The sequence below is a fragment of the Saccostrea cucullata genome, unplaced genomic scaffold (assembly GCF_032062105.1).
Source record: "Saccostrea cucullata isolate Sc308-1 unplaced genomic scaffold, CSIRO_AGI_Scuc_v1 ctg2199, whole genome shotgun sequence".
Classification (NCBI taxonomy): domain Eukaryota; kingdom Metazoa; phylum Mollusca; class Bivalvia; order Ostreida; family Ostreidae; genus Saccostrea; species Saccostrea cuccullata.
This window is the reverse complement of record NW_026922838.1, coordinates 129,279-155,397: the sequence shown is the minus strand read 5'-3', so window position 1 is coordinate 155,397 and position 26,119 is coordinate 129,279. Positions and strand designations below refer to the sequence as shown.

At 37.4% G+C, this 26,119-nt stretch overlaps 2 protein-coding genes across 2 annotated transcripts; both read left to right on the top strand.

Annotated features, from left to right (window-relative positions):
- Positions 1–18,419: 18,419 nt before the first annotated feature.
- LOC134262566 (uncharacterized) lies at positions 18,420–20,610 on the top strand. Its single transcript, XM_062744958.1, has 4 exons — positions 18,420–18,576; positions 18,654–18,706; positions 20,190–20,235; positions 20,332–20,610. Exons 1-4 carry the CDS (start codon positions 18,479–18,481, stop codon positions 20,465–20,467), a joined length of 333 nt encoding a protein of 110 aa, XP_062600942.1. The 5' UTR covers positions 18,420–18,478; the 3' UTR covers positions 20,468–20,610.
- Positions 20,611–21,985: 1,375 nt separating this feature from the next.
- LOC134262570 (putative nuclease HARBI1) lies at positions 21,986–26,097 on the top strand. The gene is made up of 2 exons (XM_062744961.1): positions 21,986–22,252; positions 25,258–26,097. Exons 1-2 carry the CDS (start codon positions 21,986–21,988, stop codon positions 26,095–26,097), a joined length of 1,107 nt encoding a protein of 368 aa, XP_062600945.1.
- Positions 26,098–26,119: the final 22 nt, after the last annotated feature.

Sequence of the window (26,119 nt, the reverse complement as noted above, 5' to 3'; positions counted from 1 at the left end):
AATTGAAAACCTAATTTTACATAGATCTGTCACTATATTTCAGTGTTTTGTATGGTGCATGTCATACATGTAATGGGCACAAAAATTGATTTTAAAAAAATCTTTCTACTTTTGGTAAATAAAATTTTTTCAGGAGGGGGCAATTTCAATGAGGCGGGAGGCAATTCCAAACAATCTATAATTTTATTTTGGCCCAATGGCCATCAATGTCCACATAATATCCACAGGAAATGAAATCACTGGCATTGCTAAACATCCAGGCTTCCACATCAATCCTGTAAAATATAAAAATTATCTTTTAGTGTAGTTAGCATTTCAAATGAAGGCTCTTGATAGCCTTTTATAGAATATGTACATATACATGTAATTATTGAAAAATAACATGAGGCCCATGGATCTTATAGGTCACCTGAGAATCTGCAACAATTTTCCAACAATTGAATTTGGTTCGTGTTTTAAACCAGAGGCAATGAAATTAACAATTTTGAAAGAGGCACCATTTCTTATCATAACTCTACACTTAGCATGCTTACTTTGGTTACTTAATACCCAGAGGAATATCAGAGTAACAAATAAAAATGCATCTCCACTTTATAACCAGTTGTGCATCCCACCCCACAGGAACCACTGATCCTGGGGCCACATGTTTTAAAATCTTTTAAAAGACATATCTTCACTCATCATAAATGGTTGATTAATACCAAAGAGCAGATTTTAAAGCATTGATTTATTTTCAGAATATGTACCCCCCTCCCCTCCTCCATTACCCCTAACATAAGGATTCTGACTTTTGGAAGAAACATCATTCTTCATCTAAAATATCTACTTAGATCACTTAGATTCCCAGGAGCAAAGGAATAGATTTTCAAAGAATTCATGCATTTATGTATATAATCATTAGACCCCCCCCCCCCTACACCAGCAAGCTTGACCCAGAGGCCATGAAGAGGCATCCTTCCTCATATCATAACAACATTATTGGTTTAATACCCAGGAGCAAAGGAATATTGTTTACAGAATTAGTGTTTTCTCATATATAATCAATAGAGCCAACCCCCTATTATACACCAGAACCCTTGCCCTGGGGCCATGAAATTCACATTTTTGGGAGACACGTTCTTGCTCATCATAACTTTGTGTTTGGTTAGTTTATTCAATATATGTGCCAAAGTGCAGGGAAGAAGATTTTCAATTGCAATTTCGCTATATAATCAATAGAGCCCTGCCATAACACCAGAACCCCTGACCCAGGGGCAATGAAATTTGCAATTTTGGAAGAGAAATCCCTATTCAACATAACAACTTACTTGTTTAGTTATTTAAAGATTTTTTAAAGAAATAAACGTTTTACTATGTAATCTATTTAGTTCTAGCATTAGAATCCCTGACCCTGGGGCCATGAATTTTTCAATTTTGGTATACTGATTCAATGCTCAGATTACAATCATGATAAGAGTTTGACTGCTTAATGTCTAGAAGTAAAGAAGAAGATTTTTAAAGATTGCATTAATTTTAGTGGCTTTGGCTCCACTCTTCAGGCCCCAAGGGGCAGGGATCATGAAATTCAGAATTTTTGTTTCCTTTTACCCATAGATACTTTGTGCCAAATGTGGTTGAAATTGGTGGAGTGGTTGCAGAGAAGAAGAAGCTGAAAATGTTTAAATGTTAACGCACAGCGCACGACAACGGACAAAAAAGAATAGCAATATATCACCTGAGTTTACTCAGGTGACCTAACAATGCAAGTTGTCAATTTATTACTAACCTTTGAACTTGAAACTGGTGCATTGATTAAATATCTTGCAAATCCAATACACAATGTGGTATCTTTCCAGCTGACATCAGTTCTGGCCTTTGATCTTTGACCTTGACATTGGAAACAAAATATATTTGTATTTTCACTATAAATGATTGTTTGTTTTGAATGTAGATAGACAAGTTGTAGATATGAAATGCTTATAAATGAATAGTTAATTGCATCTTCTCGAGCCTTTGTCAAGCTCGGAAAAACACCTTGAATGTACATGTATTAACATCACCGAGTGTGTGTAAATTAAAAATTACAAAAATGAAAAAAATCACTTATAAGCTAATAAAAAAGAGTATATTAAAATACAGTGTACGCTGAACTAGGACCTGGGGTCCCCCGCAAATAGTTCGTCATTTTGCGTAGAAATAAAACATTCTAGGAACTCTCCAGGCATTAAAGGCACAAAAGTAAATTCATCGGTATCAATACGGAGACCTCAGGTCACCTTATATATTAATTGAATTTTATATGATAGACAATTTTCTTTGTCTTACTCCAAAATAATCATATTTATAACTTTATATAGATCAACTTTCTTATATATATATATATATATTAGCAGAAACATGAAAGTAATGAAGGGTGACCAGAGGTAACCTCATATTTTACATCAATACGGGGACCAAAGATCACCTTACATTGTACATCAGTAGGGGGACCAGAGGCCACCTTATTTTTAACATCATTAGGGAGACCAGTGGTCACCTTATATTGTACATCATCAGAGGGATCATAGGTCACCTTACATTTTAAATCAATAAGGGTCCAAAGGTAATCTTTTATGGCACATAATAGGGGGACCTGGGGATACCTTATATCGTACATCATTTGGGGGACCAGAGGTCACCCTATATTGTACATCAGTAGGGGGACTACAGGTAACCTAATATTGTACTGTACATCAGTAGAGGGACCAGAGGAAACCTTATATTGTACATCAGTAGGGAGACCAGAGGGCACCTTATATTGTGCATCAGTGGTGGGGGGGGGGGGGGGGAGGACACCTTATACTATACATCTGTAGGGGGACCAGTGGACACCTTATATTATACATCAGTAGGATGACAGAGTTCACCTTATATTGTACATCAGTAGGGGGACGAGATGACACCTTATATTGTACATCAGTACGGGGACCAGAGGTCACCCGATATTTTACATTAGTACGGGGACTAGTGGTCACCTAATATTGTACTGTACATCAGTAGAGAGACCAGAGGTCACCTTATATTGTACATCAGTAGTAGGACCAGAAGTCATCGTATATTGTACATCAGCAGAAGGACCAGAGGTCACTTTATATTGTACGGGGACTAGTGGTCACCTTATTGTACTGTACATCTGTAGGGGACCAGAGGACACCTTATATTTTACATTAGTAGTAGGACCAGAGGTCATCTTATATTGTACATGAGTAGGGGGACCAGAGGACACGTTATATTGTACATCAGTAGGGAGAGTTGGGGTCACCTTATATTGTACATCAGTAGGGGGACCAGGGGTCACCTTATACTGTACATCAGTAGGGGGACCAGAGGACACCTTATTTTATACATCAGTACGGGGACCAGAGGTCACCCGGTATTAACATTAATACGGGGACTAGTGGTCACCTTATATTGTACTGTTGATCAGTAGAGGGGCAAGAGGTCACCTTATATTGTACACCAATAAAGGGACCAGAGGACACCTTCTACTATACATCTGTAGGGGACCAGAGGACACCTTATATTGTACATCAGTAGGAGGAACAGAGTTCACCTTATATTGTACATCAGTAGGAGGAACAGAGTTCACCTTATATTGAACATCAGTAGGGGGACCAGAGGTCACTTTATATTGTACATCAGTAGGGGGACCAGAGGTCACCTTATATTAAACATCAGAAGGATAACCAGAGGTCACATATGTACATCAGCAGGGGGACCAGAGGTCACCTTATATTGTGCAAAAGAAGGGGGACCAGAGGTCACCTTATATTTAACATCAGAAGGATGACCAGAGGTCACCTTATATTGTACGGGGACTAGTGGTCACCTAATATTGTACTGTACATCTCTAGCGGGACCAGAGGACACCTTATATTTAACACCAGTAAGGGGACTAGAGGTCACCTTATATTGTACATCAGTAAGGGGATGAGAGGTCACTTTATATTGATCATCATCAGCAGTTGTACCAGGGGTCACCTTATATTGTACATCAGTAGGGTGACCAGAGGACACCTTATATTGTACATCAGTAAGGGGACCAGGGGTCACCTTATATTGTACATCAGTGGGGGGACCAGAGGTCACCCGATATTTTACATTGATACAGGGACTAGTGGTCACCTAATATTGTACTGTACATCAGTAGAGGGACCAGAGGGTCACCTTATATTGTGCATCAGTAAGGGGACCAGAGGTCACCTTATATTGTACATCAGTAGGGGGACCAGAGGTCACCTAATATTGTACATCAGTAGTTGCCAGGGTCACCTTATATTGTACATCAGTAGGGGGACCAATTTTTACATCAGTTTATATTGTACATCAGTAGGGGGACATATTGTACATCATTATACATCAGTACAGAGGTCCCCCGATATTTTTCATAGGAGGGGGACCAGAGGTCACCTTATATTGTACATCAGTAGGGGGACCAGAGGTCACCTTATATTGTACATCAATAAGGAGACCAGAGGACACATATTTGTACATCAGTAGTAAGACCAGAGGTCACCTTATATTGTAACATCAGCAGGGGACCAGAGGTCACCTTATATTGTACATCAGTAGGGGGACCATCACCTTATATTGTACATCAGTAGGGGGACCAGAGGTCACCATATTTAATATCAGTAGGTCACCTTATATTGTACATCAGCAGGGGGACCAGAGGTCACCTTTAATTGAACATCAGAAGGGGGACCAGAGGTCACCTTATATTGTACATCAGTAGGGGGACCAGAGGTCACCTTATATTGTACATCAGTAGGGGGACCAGAGGTCACCTTATATTTAACATCAGTAGGGGGACAAGAGGTCATCTTATATTGTACATCAGTAGGGGGACCAGAGGTCATCAGTAGGGGGACCAGAGGTCACCTTAAACTGTACATCAGTTGGGGGACCAGAGGCAACCTTATATTGTACATCAGCAGGGGGACCAGGAGTCACCTTTTATTTTTCATCAGTAGGGGACCAGAGGTCACCTTATATTGTACATCAGTAGGGGGACCAGAGGTCACCTTATATTTTTAGATCAATAAGGGGGACCAGAGGTCACCTTATATTGTACATCAGTAACATCAGAATTGGGACTACTAGTATATCAGTAGTAGGGGGACCAGAGTTCACTTTATATTGTACATCAGTAGGGGGACCAGAGGTCATCTTATATTGTACATCAGAGGTCACCTTATATTGTACATCAAAAGGGGGACCAGAGGTCACCTTATATTGTACATCAGTAGGGGGACCAGAGGTCACCTTATATTGTACATCAGTAGGGGGACCAGAGGTCACCTTATATACATCAGTAGGGGACCAGAGGTCACTTTATATTGTACATCAGTAGGGGGACCAGAGGTCACCTTATATTTAACACCATCAAGGGGGACCAGAGGTCACCTTATATTGTACATCAGTAAGGGGATGAGAGGTCACTTATATTGTATCATCAGCAGGGGGACCAGGGGTCACCTTATATTGTACATCAGTAGGGGGACCAGAGGTCACCTTATTGTACATTGGTAGGGGACCAGGGGTCACCTTATATTGTACATCAGTAGGGGGACCTGAGGCCACTTTTTATTGTATATCAGTAGGGGGACCAGAGGTCACCTTTAATTGAACATCAGAAGGGGGACCAGAGGTCACCTTATATTGCACATCAGTAAGGAGATCAAAGGACACTTTATATTGTACATCAGCAGGGGGACCAGGGGTCACCTTATATTGTGAATCAGTAGGACCAGAGGCCACCTTATATTGTACACCAGTAGGGGGACCAGAGGTCACCTCATATTGTACATCAGTAGGGGACCAGTAAGGGGACCAGAGGTCACCTTATATTATACATCAGTAGGAGGACTAGTGGTCACCTCATATTGTACATCAGAAGGGGGACCAGATGTCACCTTGTATTGTACATCAGTAAGGGGATCAGAGGCCACTTTATATTGCACATCAGTAGGGGGACCAAAGGTCACCGTATATTGTACATCAGTAGGGGGACTAGAGGTCACCTCATATTGTACATCAGTAGGGGGACCAGAGGACACCTGATATTGTACATCGGTAGGTCACCTTATACAAGGGTCGTTTAATAATGTCTTCGGTGCTCGGAAAGAAACAAAAGTCGCTTTTCAATAATTTAGTTATAATGATTTAACCTAAAATTATCTTTTCATTAAAACACATGTAAGTAACATTTTTATCCAATTTCTGATTCATTTTCAATTGTTTTTCGAACTCATTTTCTGGTATGAACCTTTGTATACTGGATTATTGCAGATCCTATGATTTCCTGGACTTGTTTCTTCCTTCTGAAAGGCGTTTTCTCAAGTTTGGCAAATGGAACAAGTCAAAAGGCGAAAGATCTGGCGAATATTGTTAACGTGAATGAACATTAACTTTTGTTTATCCCCAAGACTCCTTTACTCTTCAGGGCTTTCGGGTTTGGACGCTGTCATGGAAAAAATCTTATGTTGTGGATTCCTTATTCTCATTAACCTTTTGATTTTTTTGCCAAAAAATTGCTTTCTAGATTCCTCCAGAAATTAAACTGCATCCCCGAATACGAATTTGAACAATAAGACCACTAATATTTAAGAAAATTGCCTATAAATCTATCTTTGTGCTCTTGCAATTCTCTGCTCTTCTCAGACCTTTGCTTTTTTTGTCAAGTACATCTTATTGTAAATTTTGTTTTGAGGGTTTTAAGCAATAGATTCAAGTTTCATTATCTGTTTGAAATTCAAATAAACGTGGATAACTACAATTACTGATATTTTTAATAATTGTTCATATATTCTTATACGCAGTCGTTTTCACTCATTTTTTTAAAGGGTTACTTTTGAGTAATAAGCTTTTTTTCTGTCAAACGTTTTTAAAACAGTGTGAACTACTCCCGAAATGATGTGTATTTTGAAAGAGGGCGTATAAGGCGTGTACAATCCCCCGCTCTGAGACAAAATGTTTTTCAATTTTCAAAATCCACAAAAAAAGCTATATTTTTCTAAAATCATGTTCTCAGTAATGTCATCTTCAAAATATTTTATCATTTTATTTTTCTGAACGACTTATCATTTGATAATATTTATTTCAAAGTTGACAGTTAAGCATATTTAGTGGAAAATGGGTTTAATAGAGCTATAAAAACGAATTTTGAACATGAATGGGTCAAGTCTCCATTCTTCGTGAACGCTTAAATGATGGAAATGTTACAAACCCGTCCATTTAAATCACACTGAAAGACGTCAATAGTGCATATACTTCGTAGCGTACCGGTAGTGGTTAAAGCGGTTGGTCTTGGACTAAACCTGAGCTATGAAGAGAGTTCGAATCATACATGAAGCTTTTTCTTTTTTTTTTTTTTTTTTTTTTTCAAATGTCATAAAAACATGAATAAAAAATAAATTATTCATAAATTATTAAAACAATGAAATACAGAATTTGATATGTAAAAGATGATATAAACCATAAAATTTTGAAAAAATACTACTTTTCGAATTGAGAAATATCTTTTTTCAGAGCGGGGGATTGTCCTCGCCTTGTACGCCTCCATTCTTTGCTATGTGTCGTATAGTCAATCATACACCATCAGTGATTATTTGTTGAAATTTGGCAAACAGTACATTATTTGTTTAATTTTTGTTTGCAAGTACGGTATCCATTTTTGATGCCCATTACTCAGTATATATATTTTATAAGTGAAATCCACCTGCTCAATTGTCTATAAAACAAACATTGATTGCAGTAAATTTTTACATATTTCAGTGAGTATTTCTTTGGGATTCTTAACAAATTTTACAGCAGCTTTAATGGACGGTTTAATTTTACTTTAGTTTACTGATTCTTTACAATTCATTTTTAATGCAGTGTCTCGAATACCCTTGTTTTCCAGCTTCTCACAGTTAAACTATGTGATGAAAAGTAGTCACATCAATTGTTATAAATTCATTAAAGATGCAATAATGCGAAAAATTCAAGCTTAGTATTGTATGTCATACAGTTCAGGACATTATTTATTGAACAGCCCTCGTAATTTGTACATCAGTAGGGGGACAAGAGGTCACATTATATTGTACATCATTAAAAACTAATGATAACACTATTTTGAACGACAATGAAGAAACCGGAAGACACTTTATATTTTACATCAATAAGAAGACCAGAGGTCATCTTATAATATTATATTGTAAGTCAACAGGGAGACCAAAAGACACCTAATATTTTATATAAATATTGAGACCAAAGGACTCCTTATTTGGTCACCTGAATCAACGCATGTGACTTATTGCTATCAGTTTTTTTTCTGGCGTCGTGCGCTGTGCATTGTGCGTTAACATTTGAACATTTTCAGCTTTTCTCTGTAATCCCTCAACCATTTACAACCAATTTTGGCATAAAGCATCTATGGGTGAAAGGGAGATTTTTTATTTCATGGTCCCTGCCCTCCACCCCTAAGGCAAGAATGTTTGGGCGAAATTACTACAATTGATGAAATCTTTAAAAATCTTCTTTACTCATTAACATCAAGCCGTCGAACTGTTGGCATAATTATTATAAGCATTGACTCCATACCAAAATTGTGAAATTCATTGTCCCAGGGTCAGGGGCCCTGGGGTTAGGACAGGGCTATAAAATTTATATTAATTTATAATCTCTCTCACTTCGTTTGTCCGAATATAAATTAATTATACTTTTTATTCTGTATTGAAAGAATAATCAACTCATATGTATGGAATGCTGCTCGTCAGAACGTTTATTACAAATTTAACACATTTGTATTCATTTCAACACACGTTATTTTTAATCATTAAATAATACTTATATACATACATATATATGTGTGTGTGTGTGTGTGCCTAATTTACTGGTTTCCATTCCTTACACGTTCTGTACGAGCGGTAGAGTAACTTTTTAAGCACGCACCTGCTATTTATATGACCATGTCACGTGACATAAAAAACCACACAGATCCACCACTCTGTTCACACAGGAAATACCCATAACGACAATAATAATAATTATGAAATGCATTTATTCTTTGAAAATATTTCCCTCTGCCCCTGGATATTAAACAAACTAACTACATGCAAAGTTGTGATGAGGAAGGGTATTCTCTCCAAAGTTTTGAAATTCGTGACCCAAAGGTCAGGGGTTCCGGTGTTACGGTGGGGCTATATAAACTGTAAAGTTTATATTCATTAAAGAGGCTGAGGGGTGGCAGCCATTTTCAGACTATTTTGATCTCCTTTAAAAGAAGAGCTCCATATAAAGATATACAAAAATGATCAAATTTTAAAACTAAAATGTATGAATTTTTTCTTTGCCAAATGATAGTTGACAGCTTATGATACCGTATCTAAAAAAATAAGTTAAAACTGATGGTTAATTTGTGGTTAATTTGTTGTCCCCCAGCCTCCTTAATTCTTTAAAAAAAATCTTCCTCTCTGCTCCTGGATATTAATTAAACTAACTACATATAGTTATGATAAGCAAGGGAGTGTCTTCCAGAATTATAAATTTCAAGGCCCCTGGCTCATGAGTACCATGTTATTTGTAGACAATACTGTAATTGAATTAATGCTTTGAAATTTGTTCTTTGGTATAAACCAATTTTTTTTTCAAAATGTGACAATGGTCCTTTTTTTGAAAATTGTGAAATGATGACCTAATTATTAAAAATTAGAGTTACCTTTTGATCTACAACATAAATTGACCTCTGACTAATTATGTATAATTGACCTCCGTTTCTTGATCTTATGATGTACTAATATAATCTGACGTTAAATTTTAAAGTTTTACAAAATAAAGATGACCAAAAGTCTATAAGATCCATAGGCCTCTTGTCGTGTTCTTATTAGTTTACCTCTAGCCATCTCGTTAATGAACAAGGCTCTGTCCCCCTACTTTACTCCCCTTGGTCCGCAAGTTGTTATCTCTAATTGTACAATATAAGGTTATTTGGTCCTCCTAATGTTGTAAAATTGACCCCTGGCCCCCTACTTTTGTACATATAAGACCCCTGGTCTTAATATCTGTAAAATATAAGGTGACCCCTGGTCCCAAATGTACATGTGTTATGGGGAAACTGTTCCCCCTACTGATGTACATAAAAATGACCTATGGTCCCACTGTGTGATGTAATATTATGAATATAAGGTGACCTCTGGTCACCATACTGTACAAATATAAGAAACCCCAGGTCCCCTTAGTACATCCTGGTCCCCCTTACTGATGTACAATAAAATTATGACGTCAATATGGGTGACCTCTGGTCCCCCTTTGATGTATATAAGGTGAGGTTGGTCAATGATCTACAATATAAGGTGACCTCTGGTCCCCCTATGAATATAGAACATCCCCAACTGATGTACAATATAAGGTGACCACAGGTCCCAATAAAATACTGATGATGTAAATATAAAGGTGATGTACTATAAGGTGACCTCTGGTCCCCCTACTGTAAGTATCTCCTGCATGATGTACAATATAAGGTGACCTTCTGGTCCACCCTAATGATGTACAATAAGGTTACCCCTGGTCCCCCTATATTGTAACTATTAAGGTGTCCTCTGGTCCCCCTACTGATGTAAAATATAAGGTGACCTCTGGTCCCCCTACTATCTCCTCTGCATGTACAATATAAGGTGAATCTTTTTACTGATGTACAAAATAAGGTGTCCTTTCCCCCTAAATGTACAATATAAGGTGACCTCTGGTCCCCTATATGATGTACAATATACGGTGACCTCTGGTCCCCCTACTGATGTACAATATAACATAACCTCTGGTCCCCCTACTGATGTACAATATAAGGTGACCTCTGGTCCCCCTATGATGTACAATATAAATGTGTCCTTTGGTCCCCCTACTGATGTACAATATAAATGTGTCCTTTGGTCTCCCTACTGATGTACAATATAAGATGACCCCTGGTCCCCCTGCTGATGTATAATATAAGGTGACCTCTGGTCTCCCTACTGATGTACAATATACGGTGACCCCTGGTCCCCCTACTGATGTACAATATAACCTGACCTCTGGTCCCCCACAGCATGTCCCCTACTGATGTACAATATAAGGTGTCCTCTAGTCCCCCTACTGATGTGCAATATAAGGTGACCTCTGGTCCCCCTACTGATGTACAATATAAGTGACCTCTGGCCCCCTACTGATGTACAATATAAGGTGTCCTCTGGTCCCCCTATTGATGTATAATATAAGGTGACCCCTGGTCGGTCCCCCTACTGATGTCCCCTACTTATGTACAATATAAGTGTCCTCTGGTCCCCCTACTGATGTACAATATAAGGTGTCCTCTGGTCCCCCTACTGATGTACAATATAAGGTGTCCTCTGGTCCCCCTACTGATGTACAATATAAGGTGACCTCTGGTCCCCCTACTGATGTACAATATAAGGTGACCTCTGGTCCCCCTACTGATGTACAATATAAGGTGACCCCTGGTCCCCCTACTGATGTACAATATAAGGTGTCCTCTGGTCCCGCTATTGATGCACAATATAAGGTGTCCTCTGGTCCCCCTACTAATGTACAATATAAGGTGACCTCTGGTCCCCCTTCTGATGTACAATATAAGGTGTCCTCTGGTCCCCCTACTGATGTACAATATAAGGTGACCTCTGGTCCCCTACTTATGTACAAGACAGGGTAACCTCTGGTCCCCCTATTGATGTAAAGTGTAAGGTGTCCCCTGGTCCCCCTACTGATGTACAATATAAGGTGTCCCTTGGTCCCCCTACTGATGTACAATATAAGGTGACCTCTGGTCCCCCTACTGATGTACCCCTACTACTGATGTACAATATAAGGTGACCCCTGGTCCCCCTACTGTACATATGTATATATGTCCCCCCCTACTGATGTACAATATAAGGTGACCTCTGGTCCCCCTATTGATGTACAATATAAGGTGACCCTAGTCCCCCTGATGTCCCCTACTGATGTACAATATAAGATGCCTTCTGGTCCCCCTATTGATCTAAAGTGTAGTATTAGGTGTCCTCTGGACCCCCTACTGATGTACAATGTAAGGTGCCCTCTGGTTCCCCTACTGATGTACAATATAAGGTGTCCTCTAGTCCCCCTACTGATGTACAATATAAGGTGACCTCTGGTCTCCCTACAGATTTGCAATACAGGGTTACCTCTGGTACCCCTATTGATGTAAAGTGTAATATTAAGTGTCCTCAGGTCCCCTACTGATGTTCAATATAAGGTGACCACAGGTCCCCTACTGATGTACAATAAAAGGTGACCTCTGGTCCCCCTACTGAAGTCCCCTACTGATGTTAAATATAAGGTGTCCTCTGGGTCCCCTACTGATGTCCCCCTACTGATGTACAATATAAGGTGACCCCTAGTCCCCCTACCAATGTACGATATATGGTGTCCTCTGGTCCCCCTACTGATGTACAATATAAGGTTACCTCTGGTCCTCTCTATTGATATACAATATAAGGTGACCTCTAGTCCCCCTACTGATGTCCCCTACTGATGTACAATATAAGGTGCCTTCTGGTCCCCCTACTGATGTACAATATAAGGTGTCCTCTGGTCCCCCTACTGATGTACAATATAAGGTGTCCTCTGGTCCCCCTACTGATGTACAATATAAGGTGTCCTCTGGTCCCCCTACTGATGTACAATATAAGGTGACCTCTGGTCCCCCTACTGATGTACAATATAAGGTGACCTCTATTGATGTATAAGGTGTCCTCTGGTCCTAAGATGTACAATATAAGGTGTCCTCTGGTCCCCTACTGATGTTCAATATAAGGTGACCACAAGTCCCCTACTGATGTACAAAAAAGGTGACCTCTGGTCCCCCTACTGAAGTCCCCTACTGATGTACAATATAAGGTGTCCTCTGGTCCCCCTACTGATGTACCCCCTGGTACAACTGATGTATCAATATAAGGTGACCTCTAGTCCCCTACTGATGTACAATATAAGGTGATCTAGTCCCCTTTCTCGTGTTATATAAGGTGTCCTCTGGTCCCCTACAGATGTACAGTACAATATTAGATGTACAATATAAGGTGACCTCTGGTCATCCTTCTGATGTTAAATATAAGGTTACCTCTGGTCCCCCTATTGATATACAATATAAGGTGACCTCTAGTCCCCCTACTGATGTCTCCTACTGATGTACAATATAAGGTGCCCTCTGGTCCCCCTATTGATCTAAAGTGTAATATTAGGTGTCCTCTGGTCCCCCTACTGATGTACAATATAAGGTGACCTCTGGTCCCCCTACTGATGTACAATACAGGGTTACCTCTGGTCCCCCTATTGATGTAAAGTGTAATATTAAGTGTCCTCTGGTCCCCTACTGATGTTCAATATAAGGTGACCACAGGTCCCCTACTGATGAACAATATAAGGTGACCTCTGGTCCCCCTACTGATGTCTCCTACTGATTTTAAATATAAGGTGTCTTCTGGGTCTCCTACTGATGTCCCCTCCTGATGTACAAATTAAGGTGCCCTCTGGTCCCCCTATTGATCTAAAGTATAATATTAGGTGTCCTCCGGTCCCCCACTGATGTTCAATATAAGATGACCACAGGTCCCCCTACTGATGTACAATATAAGGTGACCTCTGGTCCCCCTACTGATGTACAATATAAGGTGTCCTCTGGGCCCCCTACTGATGTACAAATAAGATGATTACTGGTCTCCCTACTGATTTAGAGTATAAGATAACTTTTGTTCCCCCTTCTTATATAAAGTGCATTATAAGGTTTCCTCTGGTCCCCCTACTGTTATTCAATTTAAGGTGACCTCTGGTCCCCCTACTTATGTACAATATAAGGTGATCCCTGGTCCCCCTACTGATGTACAATATAAGGTATCCTATGGTCCCCCTACTGATATACAATATAAGGTTACCTCTGGTCCCCCTACTGATGTACAAAATAAGGTGGCCTCTGGTCCCCCATATGATGTAGAACGGAAGATGACATCTGGTCTCCCTTTTGATGTACAATATAAGGTGACCTATGGTCGCCCTAAAGATGTGCGATATAAAGTGACTTCTGGTCTCATTAACTTTTTATTACCTGTGGTATTCGCATAAAGATTATGGAAACAAGCGGAAGTCTTATATTGTCCATCAATAAGGATTTCATACTTCACAAATTGTAGTATATGAATGAGACAAAGGTAATCTTATGTTGTACATTATTACGATGTTATTGAAAGTTGTAAGTAGGCAATAATTTAAAATCATGGTATGTGTAGAATTATTTTTCAAATCCTCTCAAAAAAAGAATTGCGACCCTAATTTTTTGACCGAGGAAAAAGTGCACAATTTCTCCGAATTCTCTAAATGTACATGTATGTAATTGGAATTTGGAGGATTAGTCAACTTGCTTGTCTTCAAATACAGTATATGTATCCCAAAGTCCAATAACAATTGGTGCATTTTTTAAATTTTATTTCCTTTTTTTAATGTAGTTTTGACGGGTTTGTGAATTTGATGTGTTAATTCCAGGGAAAGGGGAGGAGAACTCCACACAGCCCCAAACTTTGTAATACAGGGTGTACATCTTCTTTGTAAGATAAATAAAAATCAGGGATTTCCGGCAAAGAGTGTTAAAGTGATGATGTCGCCTATTTAAGCATGACCTCATAAGGAAGACAAAAGAGACATTAAATAATTTATTAACAAATAATTATTCCATTATGTTAAAGGATTGGTGAAAAGTCCGAGCGAAATGAAAAGGGGGTGGTAGGGGGCAAAATCTTCACCCCCCCCTTCGCTTGTTAGAGATCTGCGAATGCAGAGACTGGATGTACGTCGTTTACTCTGAGTCGCTCACTATTAGTAAGGAGATCAGAGGTTAGGCACTGTGTTATATAGATACTATAACCTTACATGGAATAATAAAACCATAGGGGAGACCACAGGTCACCCAACATAATCCATAAATGTTAAACTCTAATATATCATACATCTTATAATATTGAAGTTAATGTTGCTCAGCAACCCCCCTCCCCCTCTTTGTTTTCTAATACCCATCACAGATGGTTATTCCCGTGACAAAAATAAATTTTCTGTTTTTTTTACACTGAAAAGGCTTCACAGTATTACGATTTATTCTATTTTCACTTTACGTTTGCAACGCACTACATTTTGTAGCGGAGTAAACAGACCCGAGAGACGTGAACTGCGCGGGGGACCTAAGGTCCTAGTTCAGCAGTTTATTTGTTTATGTCTGACTTTTCAGATAGATATTTACTAAATTTATCCAAAACAATTAATTTAAATTGAAACAATCCTCCAACTATTACTTTTTATACGTTATGTCAAAAATCTTGACGTGAGCCCATTGCAGAGGTGTCTGAGAGAGGAACGAACGACAACTCTGCATAGGAGATTGCCTGACTTGGCCAGGATTGACGCTTGAAGAAATCTTGACTGCGTTTGGAAGTAATATATCCTGGCGCAATGCAATCATGACCGACCAAGATAGATGGTCATGTTGTCAATCCTGACTCGGTCAACATTGAATCATGACCCGGCCAAGATTGGATGGTCATGTTATCAATCTTGACTTGGCCATGTTCAATCTTGACTGAGCCATGTTATCAATCTTGACTTGGCCATGTTATCAATCTTGACTGAGCCATGTTATCAATCTTGACTGCGCCATGTTATCAATCCTGACCTGGCCAAGATAGCATGGCCATGTTGTCAATCTTGACTTGGCCATGTTATTAATCCTGACTACGCCATGTTATCAATCCTGACTTGGTCAAGATTGAATCATGACCTTGCCAAGATAGGATGGCCATGTTGTCAATCCTGACTTGGTCAGGATCTTGACTTGGTCAAGATTGAAACATGACTTGGTCAGGATAGGATGGTCATGTTATCAATCTTGACCTGGTCATGTTATCAATCCTGACCTGGTCAAGATGGTAAAAATCCTGACCTGGTCATGTTTAAATCTTGACATGGTCAGGATTGATAACATGACCAGGTCAAGATCGTTTTTCAATGAAATATATAGAACATGACATGGGGGTCCCCTGCTTTCCATACAACACACGTTTCGGTCGAACACGTGTTTACTCGGTGTTTATTTAGACCGTCAATTTCATTTATCAATTTCCAAAGAAATAAGTGTGTCATAAGATGACAATAAACGTTCTAAAGATTGCTCAAAACGTTCTATTCGAACGAAAAATTTTACCACTTCAATACGCTTCATTGAATTTGCATATTTTGGATCAGAGGTTGTGCTCTATATTGAAATATTGAAAAAAAAATCTTCAATTTTATGCCATTTTCGAAGGAGTTTACAGATTATGGGGGAAATTACGCATTTTACGACGTCATAATGCATTGCCTAAAGGGGAAATTACATCATGTTCAATAGATACATGGTCACCAAGAGTCCAAGTGAAAAATACTGCATTTTCAGCCTAAACTAAGCAGTCTTAAGCTATCAGATATTCTAAGGGCCAAAAAACCCAAGTGGCTCTTGCTTTTTATAGGAAAAATCTAAGTTCTTGACTTTTTACATTGTCCTTTTTAACTGTAGGCATAAGCAACAAATCGTCATTTTCATTCAGCAAGTGTCGCCCGCGTGGCGCAGTGGTTAAAGCGTCTGCTCTAGAGTGGCGAAGTAAGGAGTCAATCCTTATGTCGCGGGTTCGAATCCCACTGTGGGACGTGGACACCGGTCCCATGTCGCAGTAGGTGCTGGCACGAAAAACATCCCTCCCTGCTCAATGGGCCTGAGTGCCAAGTATACTAGGACAAAATTAGCAGCTCTCAACCGGCAAGTGGTGGCGTCTTCATATAAGTAAAAACTTCTAGAGAGGGACGATACACAATATACAATCAATCAATCACATTCAGCAAGCAATTTCCAAAGCACATATACCTGTCATTACCTTGGAGTATTCGTGACCCACTTTTACACAAAAATTCCAAAGTTTTACTTTGGCCATATCTTTTGAACAGTAGATAGGGCTTTCATACTTCAAATATGGCATCCTTGTAAGAAGATGCTTCATTGCATACCAGGCACTTTGACTCTTTGACAATGACCATGTATTTGGCCTACTTTTAAGAAGCAAACCTTGACCATAACTTTTTAAGGGTTAGGGCTAGTGCTTTCATACTTTATTTAATCCTTGTGATAAAGTCTTTCATTTGATAGCAAGACCTTTAACCTTGACTTTGAAGTTTGACCTACATTTTAAAATTTTGAACCTTGGCCATAACTCAGAACAGTAAGGCTAAGGCTTCCATACTTTACATATGTATTTTTTGTGGTTAGGCCTTTTCTTGGATACTAATGACTTTTACCTTGAAGATTTCCGTTCCTATGAAAAAACTACATTGGCCTACTTTCATATTTTATAATCGTATTTCCGGTGAGAATATCCTACTTTTGGAACCGATATATTAAATTGCATGTAAGAAAAGTTTAATCTTTGCTACTTGCCATACGGGGGCATCAGTTTTTCATAAACACATCTTGTTCTACGTGTATGACTTCGTAAAATTCAATGAATATATTTTTTTTTTTTACTTTTGAATATTTCTTACCGTAGTAACATGTATAATTATATTGATTTATCACACATGTTTATCAATAATTCAAGACACCAGGCCTTCAACGTTAGAAAACAATCATTACCAATTGTTTGCTTCGTTGCAATTGTAAACTATTGGGCTCTAAACGTGAAAACTTTAAAGAAAAAGTGCATTCTTCTAAATTTTAGGCATGTTGCCATGGTAACCCTAATACATAGCACAAATTTTTATCCGATTTTAGTTAAATGTATCAAAGACATTCACCATAAAGAGTTTGGAGGGTTTGGAGAAGTTCTGGCAGAGCTCTTTTACAAAAGTTCAAGTCATTACAGAGAATGGCTCTTAAGATTCATAACTGCATGGACAAAAATGACATTTCAACCTGGCAAATCTTGAAAGGAATAATAGACATTTACGTCATTAAGAGTTATCTCTCTTATCAGAGTATCGATCGATGAACCTTAAATATCAACAGATAAATAGCAAAAACATGTACGTGTACGTCTAATTATCTTTACACGTAAATGTACAGTGCTGTAATTCTTTCTGTTCAATATGCATGATGTTTCTTTTCCCTATAAGGGATAAATTTTAGTCTTCCATCTTCTATCTTTTTCTATGGATTAGTAATTATTCTTTGTTTAAACTTTTCGACATTTTTGAAGCAGAACCCTTTTCGCCTTTTTCTCTTCTCCCAGAAAACATTTTGAATATTTTGAGAATTCTCTAACAAATAACAAATTCATAATGGCATCAATAACTCTATTACCGGGTTATGAAATAGACAGGAAGGAAAAGGCTCTTTAGTATTATAATTCACATACATATGGTTGATTTAGTTAGAAACCTACAATTCATATGTTAATGAAACGATATGGAGCTTATTTCTTTTTTCTTTGTATTGACCTTGCAAGTTAGCTTTTCATTGACAACTGGGTTAATTAATGGACTTGGGATTTGCTTGTACAACGCGTAAGTAGATATATCAAGTGAATTTATTTAGTATATTAACTGTAACAGTCTATTGCATATTTGATGTTCAACTGCAGGAAAACACGAGGATGTTGCAAAAATTATAAAGAAGTGGATGGCTCTTGTGAGAGTAAGTTGAATTTTCTTTTTAAAATACAAGAAATATAAATATTATATTCATGTGAATTATTTCCATTATAGTATAGACATAATTTAAGAAAGGTAGGCAAGATTTGACTATAACTTTGCTTGTTTGTTTAACGTCCCTTCCAGAAGTGTTTACTCATATCTCGGCGCCAACACTTTTCGATGGAGGGTTGCAAAGTTTTAACCCGCACTCGGCTTTTACGGCTCTTTAGCAGTGAGAGATTTCTTTTGGAGCCAGCAACAATTGCAACACAAGTTCTCGGTTTATATAGTCTCAGATGCTGTCCTTCCCTTTCGACTCTGGAGCAACTGCTTTTGCCACTACGCTATGTGGGTTAATGCCATAAAATTGGATAATGTTTTCGGAATGAATAAATACCGAAATAAATACAATCCCATTTTCGTCTACATACATGTACCTCTGAATTTTAATAAATGTTATCAGAATTTTAATTTGAGTTTTATTAGGAATGCTGAATATAATACGAACGAGCAAGTATATGCTGACATCCGTCAATACCCTCACACATAAAAAATAATCTTCCAAGTAACATGATTAACATAATTTTAATTTAAGGGCGTATCAATGATCCAGTGATTGCGTTCGTTCAGCAGAGAGGTGGTGTTTAAGTCGACTCATCGTTGTGAACAACAATTTAAAGTTACTGATGTTATTAATTTATTAACCAATGAGAATCTATTCGCCATTTGAGAGATGTTAATTACGTAGTGTCAAGAAAGTCACGCCCCACTGAAAGTACAACGTTAACTGAGAATCGTACGAAGTTTTTGTTGCATAAAATAAGACTTCAAACAAAACTTCCTAGACCGATTGACTCAAACACACACTTACTAATATGAGCATGCATGTATTTGATCCATAATCTGGTTATGTACACCCTTATACAATATCATATAGTTATGGTGCCAGCAGAAATCGAAATATTTTATTATAATATCGAATCACATGCTTTAAACGGAAACTTACTATGAAAATAAAGGCCATACAAATGGATTGAATAATTATATTTTCCTGTTTATTTTAATTCACACGACTTTCATTAAAATGTCTTGACTATCCTGATACATGTATATGATCCATAATTCACGGAAAGAAGAGTTTTGCATTTAATTTTTTTTGGGGGGGGAGGGGTCTTCATCTGCTTATTTCTTTAAAAAGGTTTCACTAGCAGTTGCTAAAAGGTTGTTTTGTTTGCACATGGTTGGTAAATATATGAAGTTATAATCCATTATTAGTACATGCATGTTCTCTCTTTATTTCAGTAAATTGAATAAAAATTTGAATTGTTAAGTATTACACGGACCAAAAACAAAGGTGGTTCAATTTTCGTAGAACATTTTTAAATGGACACATTGGGTTCGAAAAGATATTGTCTGGAAAGCTTGATTTTACCACAATGAATATGATTCATGTGTGTGTATTTGCAATTCAGTTTGTTTTGCAGGGGAAACTGGACTCTATGATGGACAAGGAGTTTGCAAGGATTTCAGGTAATTGTGTTATACATACATCGGTGTTCCAAAATGACAGAAGTGAATAATATTAAATGAACGTAGTTACTTGTTTCATTTTATATTCATCTGAAGTGGAAATATGAGATGTTGCACAAACTATCAAGAAAAGGAAAATCACTGCAAACGTAAGTGGATTTTAGTTTTTGTAGTTAATGAAAAAGAAATAAAAAGTATTCTAAGTATTCCTATTATTTTTGTATGTTACTGATTTTTTAAACATAAAATCGAATTCAAAATGAAATCTTAAATTTAAGAGGTAAAATCAATGGATCTCGGCCAAATATTATTACTCATAAGACATTGTAAATTAAGTCACTGTTCATGCGTTTTCGTACATGCGTTTGCTTACAAAATTTAAAATCATACCAGGACACGTTAAATAATTTGACAATACATAATCCTCTAAAGGCCCAGTATTTCATTTTTGTACCATTTTTTAAATACAATTAGTGAGTTAGAACATTCTAATATCTAGTTATTGATTGCTCCCATGCATATGTCATTTTGTGAATAGTAAAATAAAGTAGTTCTCCAAAGGAAAAAAATCTGTCCATAAGTCCATGCATAAACACCACAATACAAGAAACACTGCTTTTACAAGTGGGAACATTAATCTGTTCCTTCTACCCTAGCAATACAATATCAGTAATACATTTGAAAGCAAAGAGCAAATGCTCTCTAAACGTTAAATGCTAATTTTACATTTTTAGAAAGAAGACATGTATTTAGTTCTACGGCAATATTTATACTCCAGAATTTTGAAGAAACACTTACGAAGGATGATCAAAAATTAAAGTTCGCGAACTAATTGAATAACTGCTATATAAGAAATGATATAGAGTTTCAACGTTGAATTTTTAGACTGGGTCACATGACCTCGTCAATTAGTTTACTTTCAGTTGAGGCCTCAAAACGGAAGCCATAGGGAGAACACACGAATTGAATCTACGCTAAGAAAAAGAGTGCAGAAATTGTTTCGATCAAAATACAAACACGCTAAATTAAACAAAAGCCAATGATTCGAAGATTGACGGACGGACAAACCGATTAAAGTATACTCTCCCATATATATTAACAAAGGCAATACAATATAATCCGCACAAATACGGGTCTCCATTTTACGCCAATACCCCGGACAATGATGCAGTCAGATGTAATAAATGCAAAGTGTAAAAATTATCTGGCATCTTCTTAGAATTTGAAAAGTCATATTTTCGTCTATAAATAAATAAAACGGAACCAAAGCCAACTTGGATTTTAGCCTATCAAGATAGACTCACCAAAATCAGGGGTGCGTTCAACAGCGTAGCTACTAACCTAGCAGCTAGGTTCTAGATATCTACCTCTATTGAACGGATAGCTAAATTTAGAGCTAAACAAACATGGCCGACAAAATGCGTATGGTTGTCTTTTACGTTTAATTTATTTATGGGAAATGGATTTTAATGTGCATTATGAATCCGGAAATTTCTGAATTTCAGTTCTGAATTTTTCAGACTAGGATAATATCCGGTTATACTCAGACGATAGAGATTCCTGCGTTACGGAAAAATCCACCGATAACATTGACTAAGAGTGAGATTTTATGTATCTGATATGCATTTCTGTTATATACACTAACATCTTAAGTGCTTTCAGATATGATAATTTCCACTTTTCTTAATTTTCTACAAACGGAAAGAGTTGTATAGTCTGCAAGGTAATAATTATACGTTACACACTGATCATGGCAAATGAACAATCTGCTAAGATGCTGGCACTCATACCATGCTTATTTGAAGCCTTAGACGACCCCCCTGAATTATTACATTTGTTAGGCTCCGACAGTCATGTCAGTGGAGCGTCTGGAGATGTGGTTTTAGCTGCTTCTTTACACCAGCCTGCATTAGAATTGTTCAATCACCGATTGATGGGTTTTGTAGAGCATGATGTGCCTCTGTATAATGACTTAACATTCAAAGCCCATTTTCGAATGGTCAGAAGCACATTTCAGGTGTGTATCTTAATCATTGCAATGTACATTAATTATTTTTAGTATTGCAGGACTCAACATCCATCCACCTGCCATCGACATGGTCTGAACTGCCTTTAGTTATCGCTAAACGGTGTCTAAGAATCAATGAAAATGATGGTCGCTGGAAAAGAGACAGACTACAATACTCCCAAAATACTTTTCATGTCAATCTCATTGAGATGTTATGTAAATTAGAACTATGTCATTGACAATAATATTATGTATTTATTATTAAAAGCTTTGAGAACTGTATAACATGTGTGTTTACTTAATCTATAAATTATATGTTCAACTATATATATGGTGACATTTTATGACCATGTTGAAGAAATATTAGATAATTTTGTTCCATAAAGCAAAATTGAAAAATGTTATATGACAGTGCTGTAGCTGAGGAAAAAAAGCAAAAATCAGTTCAGTATTAAGAGCTTAAGTGTTCCTGCCTATCCCTAACAAAAAAATACTATAGTTAACTATAGTTAACTATAGTTTACTATACTTAACTATAGTGATAATTTTGAGACTTTGAAAACTGATTTACTATAGTGATAACTTTGACACTTTGAAAAACTTTGACAAAAACTTTGACACTTTGAAAAACTTTGACAAAAACTTTGACACTTTGAAAAACTTTGACACTTTGAAAAACTTTGGCGAAAACTTTGATACTTTGAAAAACTTTGGCGAAAACTTTGACACTTTGAAAAACTTTGGCGAAAACTTTGACACTTTGAAAAAACTTTGGCGAAAACTTTTACACTTTGATAAACTTTGGCGAAAACTTTGACACTTTGAAAAACTTTGGCGAAAACTTTGACACTTTGAAAAACTTTGGCGAAAACTTTGACACTTTGAAAAACTTTGACGAAAACTTTGACACTTTGAAAAACTTTGGCGAAAACTTTGACACTTTGAAAAACTTTGATGAAAACTTTGACACTTTGAAAAACTTTGGCGAAAACTTTGATTTACTATAGTTAACTATAGTAAACTATATTTAACTATAGTATTTTTTTGTTAGGGATATCCCTAAAAGGAGGGGTGAGGGTATGATCTAACAATCTTCAATGATTCTACACTCTTCTAATGACTATCTGAGAATGATTCAAAACGAGTTTTATCTTTCCCTGTCTAAGGGTTCTTAAAAAGAAGACTTAAAAAATGCTATTATTTTTTCGCTAACTTGTTTAAATTATTTCCCCTTAGAAGAGGATGTGGACATTAATTTGAAAGGAATAAAAAAGCTTGAAACCCCTTTAGCCAATACTTTGTAATAATCTTGGTTTAAATTAGCTCCTTTGTTCTGGAGGAGAAAGTGTGTGAAAAACAATATAAAAAGACAAGTACAGTGTAGATGCATACTCTGATAAACAGAAAAAAATGGTTAAAAAAACCATCTAAATTGAGCCTTCCAGCCATGTGCTCTGAAAACTTTTCTTAATATATGGATAAAGATTGGAGGTCTTTAAATACAGATATACAAATCGTTATTTTACAGATTGCGAGGCATTTGGACAGTACCAAAATTGCAAAAAATTTATGCTTTGAAATATCTTTTTTAAGAAGAAGTCTCATATTTGCAATGATGTGTGAACACAAATTTTCATAACAATTTCTGACTCAATTTGTTTGCACATTAGAATATTGACATTTTGGCTCCTCCCTACCATGGCGGTCATTACTTAAAAAACACTTGAACATACACTATATGAGGATCCTTCTATATGAGTTATAAAAAATATTTTTCATATAACCATATAGAAGGATCCTCATATAGTAGTCACATACACTTTACTTGACTTTTTATATTGTTGTTCACGTTTAATTAAACTTTCACAAAGGAGCTAATTTATTAACCCCGGTATATTATATATAGCGTTATGGTTTTATATATTTGTCTTTGACCATAACGCTAAAGATCCAGTAATGCAAAAAAGTTGCAATTTACAGCGCATTTAGACCCCCTAATTCTAGTGACATTTTGTAGCCAATTAATATAAATTATCCACCTCTCAAGCATTTATAGTTCTCTCTACAGACAAACAAGATGCCCATGGGCCACATCACTTACCTGAGCACTGTGGCTAGGAAAAAGTAGAAACTGGTTTATTATTGAAAAGTTTAAATCCAAAAGTAGTCCCATGACCAATCATAGCTTTGCAATTCTTGAAGAGATAATTTTTAAAGAATTTTCTTATATATGTCTATGTAAAACTTTGATCAGCCATTGTGGCCCCGACCTACCCCTGGGGGTCATGATTTGAACAAACTTGAATCTACACTACCTGATGCTTCCGTATAAATATGATCAACTATGACTTTGTTATTCTTGAGAATAAGATTTTTAAAACAGGCCACCAAATTTTCATTAATTCCCAATTATCTCCCCTTGAATGAGGGCATGACCCTTCATTTGAACAAACTTTAATCCCCTTCACCCAAGGATGCTTTGTGGCAAGTTTGGTTGTAATTGGCCCAACGGTTCTTGAGAAGAAGTCAAAAATGTGAAAAGTTTACAGACAGACAGACAGACGCGTAAAAAATTTGATCAGATCACGATTAAATTTTTTTTTGTTAGAATGCTGAAAATTCACTTCAAGTGAGTTTTTAGATCACCTGAGCCGAAGGTTCATGTGAGCTAAAAAATCACTTGAAGTGAATTTTCAGCAATCTAACAAAAAAAAATTTAATTACGCGAGTTTTTCACTTGAAGAGACGACTATAAAGAATGTGCTTAGAATTAGGGTGGTTGATTAACCTTTTTTTGAATTACGGGATCTGTAGCGTTATGGTCTGCAGCTATAAATGAACAGCTGTATGCATTTCTCCATCAAATTATAATTAAGATACATGTGTATAACTTGAAAGAATATATGCAAAAAAGAAATACATATATAGTTGAAAAATATATGCTTAAAATGACTTTACATGCAGATCACGAGTCATGAAACAGTTATATAACTACACAAAATCCAATTTTTCAGAGCTTGCTTGAGGCTGTGGCTCCATATTTGGATTGCAGATCCAACACACTGGAAACAAAAGTTCTCTCTACCGTGTGGCTCCTCAGCAATGCCGAGTCCTTCCGTGGTGTAGCTGACCGCTTCGGACTGTCAAAAGGAAGCCTGCTCCACATTTTTCTTTCCGTCTGTGAAGCCATGAGACATTTGGATAGTGTTGAGTGGCCAAGTGAGCAACTGATGAAGGTCTCAGCTGGCACTTTTCTGGCAAGGCATGGCTTTCCAGGAGCGATCGACTGCATCGACGGATGCCACATTCCTATCAAAGGACGCTCCGAGGATCGCTCCAGTTTTATCAATAGAAAAGGTTACAGTTCCATTGTTCTCCAGGGAATTTGTAACGAGAACATGCAGTTCATTGACGCCTTTGCTGGTTGGCCAGGATCAGTCCATGATTCTAGAGTTCTCAGGAACAGCCCTATTACTGCTGAGTTGGAGAAGATGCCTGGTAATCTCCATATCCTGGGTGACTCAGCTTACCCCCTTTCTACCTTTCTGATGACCCCATTCAAGGAGACAGGCAACCTGGGTGACCAAGAAAGAAGGTTTAATGTCCTACACAGCACCACCAGATCAATCATCGAACGATCATTTGCGCTTCTGAAAGGGAAACTCAGAAGACTCAAATCCCTAGACATGAGCCTTGAACAGGAGATCCCAGGTGTTGTTATGTCTTGTGTGTACTTGCATAACTTTATCATCAGCAAAGAGAGGGAGGATAATGAGATCATCCCAATCAGAGACATGAACTTCAACTTCAGTACGGCATCCCAGAAACGTGCAGCCATTGCAGCCTGGATTTAAGTCCTACATAGAAAGAGTAAAG

Bases quoted from the DNA above. Each gene is read 5' to 3' on its own strand.
- LOC134262566 (XM_062744958.1), top strand. From the start codon at position 18,479: ATGGAGCTTATTTCTTTTTTCTTTGTATTGACCTTGCAAGTTAGCTTT. The intron at 18,577-18,653 runs GTAAGTAGATAT...GTTCAACTGCAG, and splicing joins GGGATTTGCTTGTACAACGC to GAAAACACGAGGATGTTGCA. The intron at 18,707-20,189 runs GTAAGTTGAATT...TTTGTTTTGCAG, and splicing joins AGTGGATGGCTCTTGTGAGA to GGGAAACTGGACTCTATGAT.
- LOC134262570 (XM_062744961.1), top strand. From the start codon at position 21,986: ATGGCAAATGAACAATCTGCTAAGATGCTGGCACTCATACCATGCTTA. The intron at 22,253-25,257 runs GTGTGTATCTTA...CCAATTTTTCAG, and splicing joins TGGTCAGAAGCACATTTCAG to AGCTTGCTTGAGGCTGTGGC.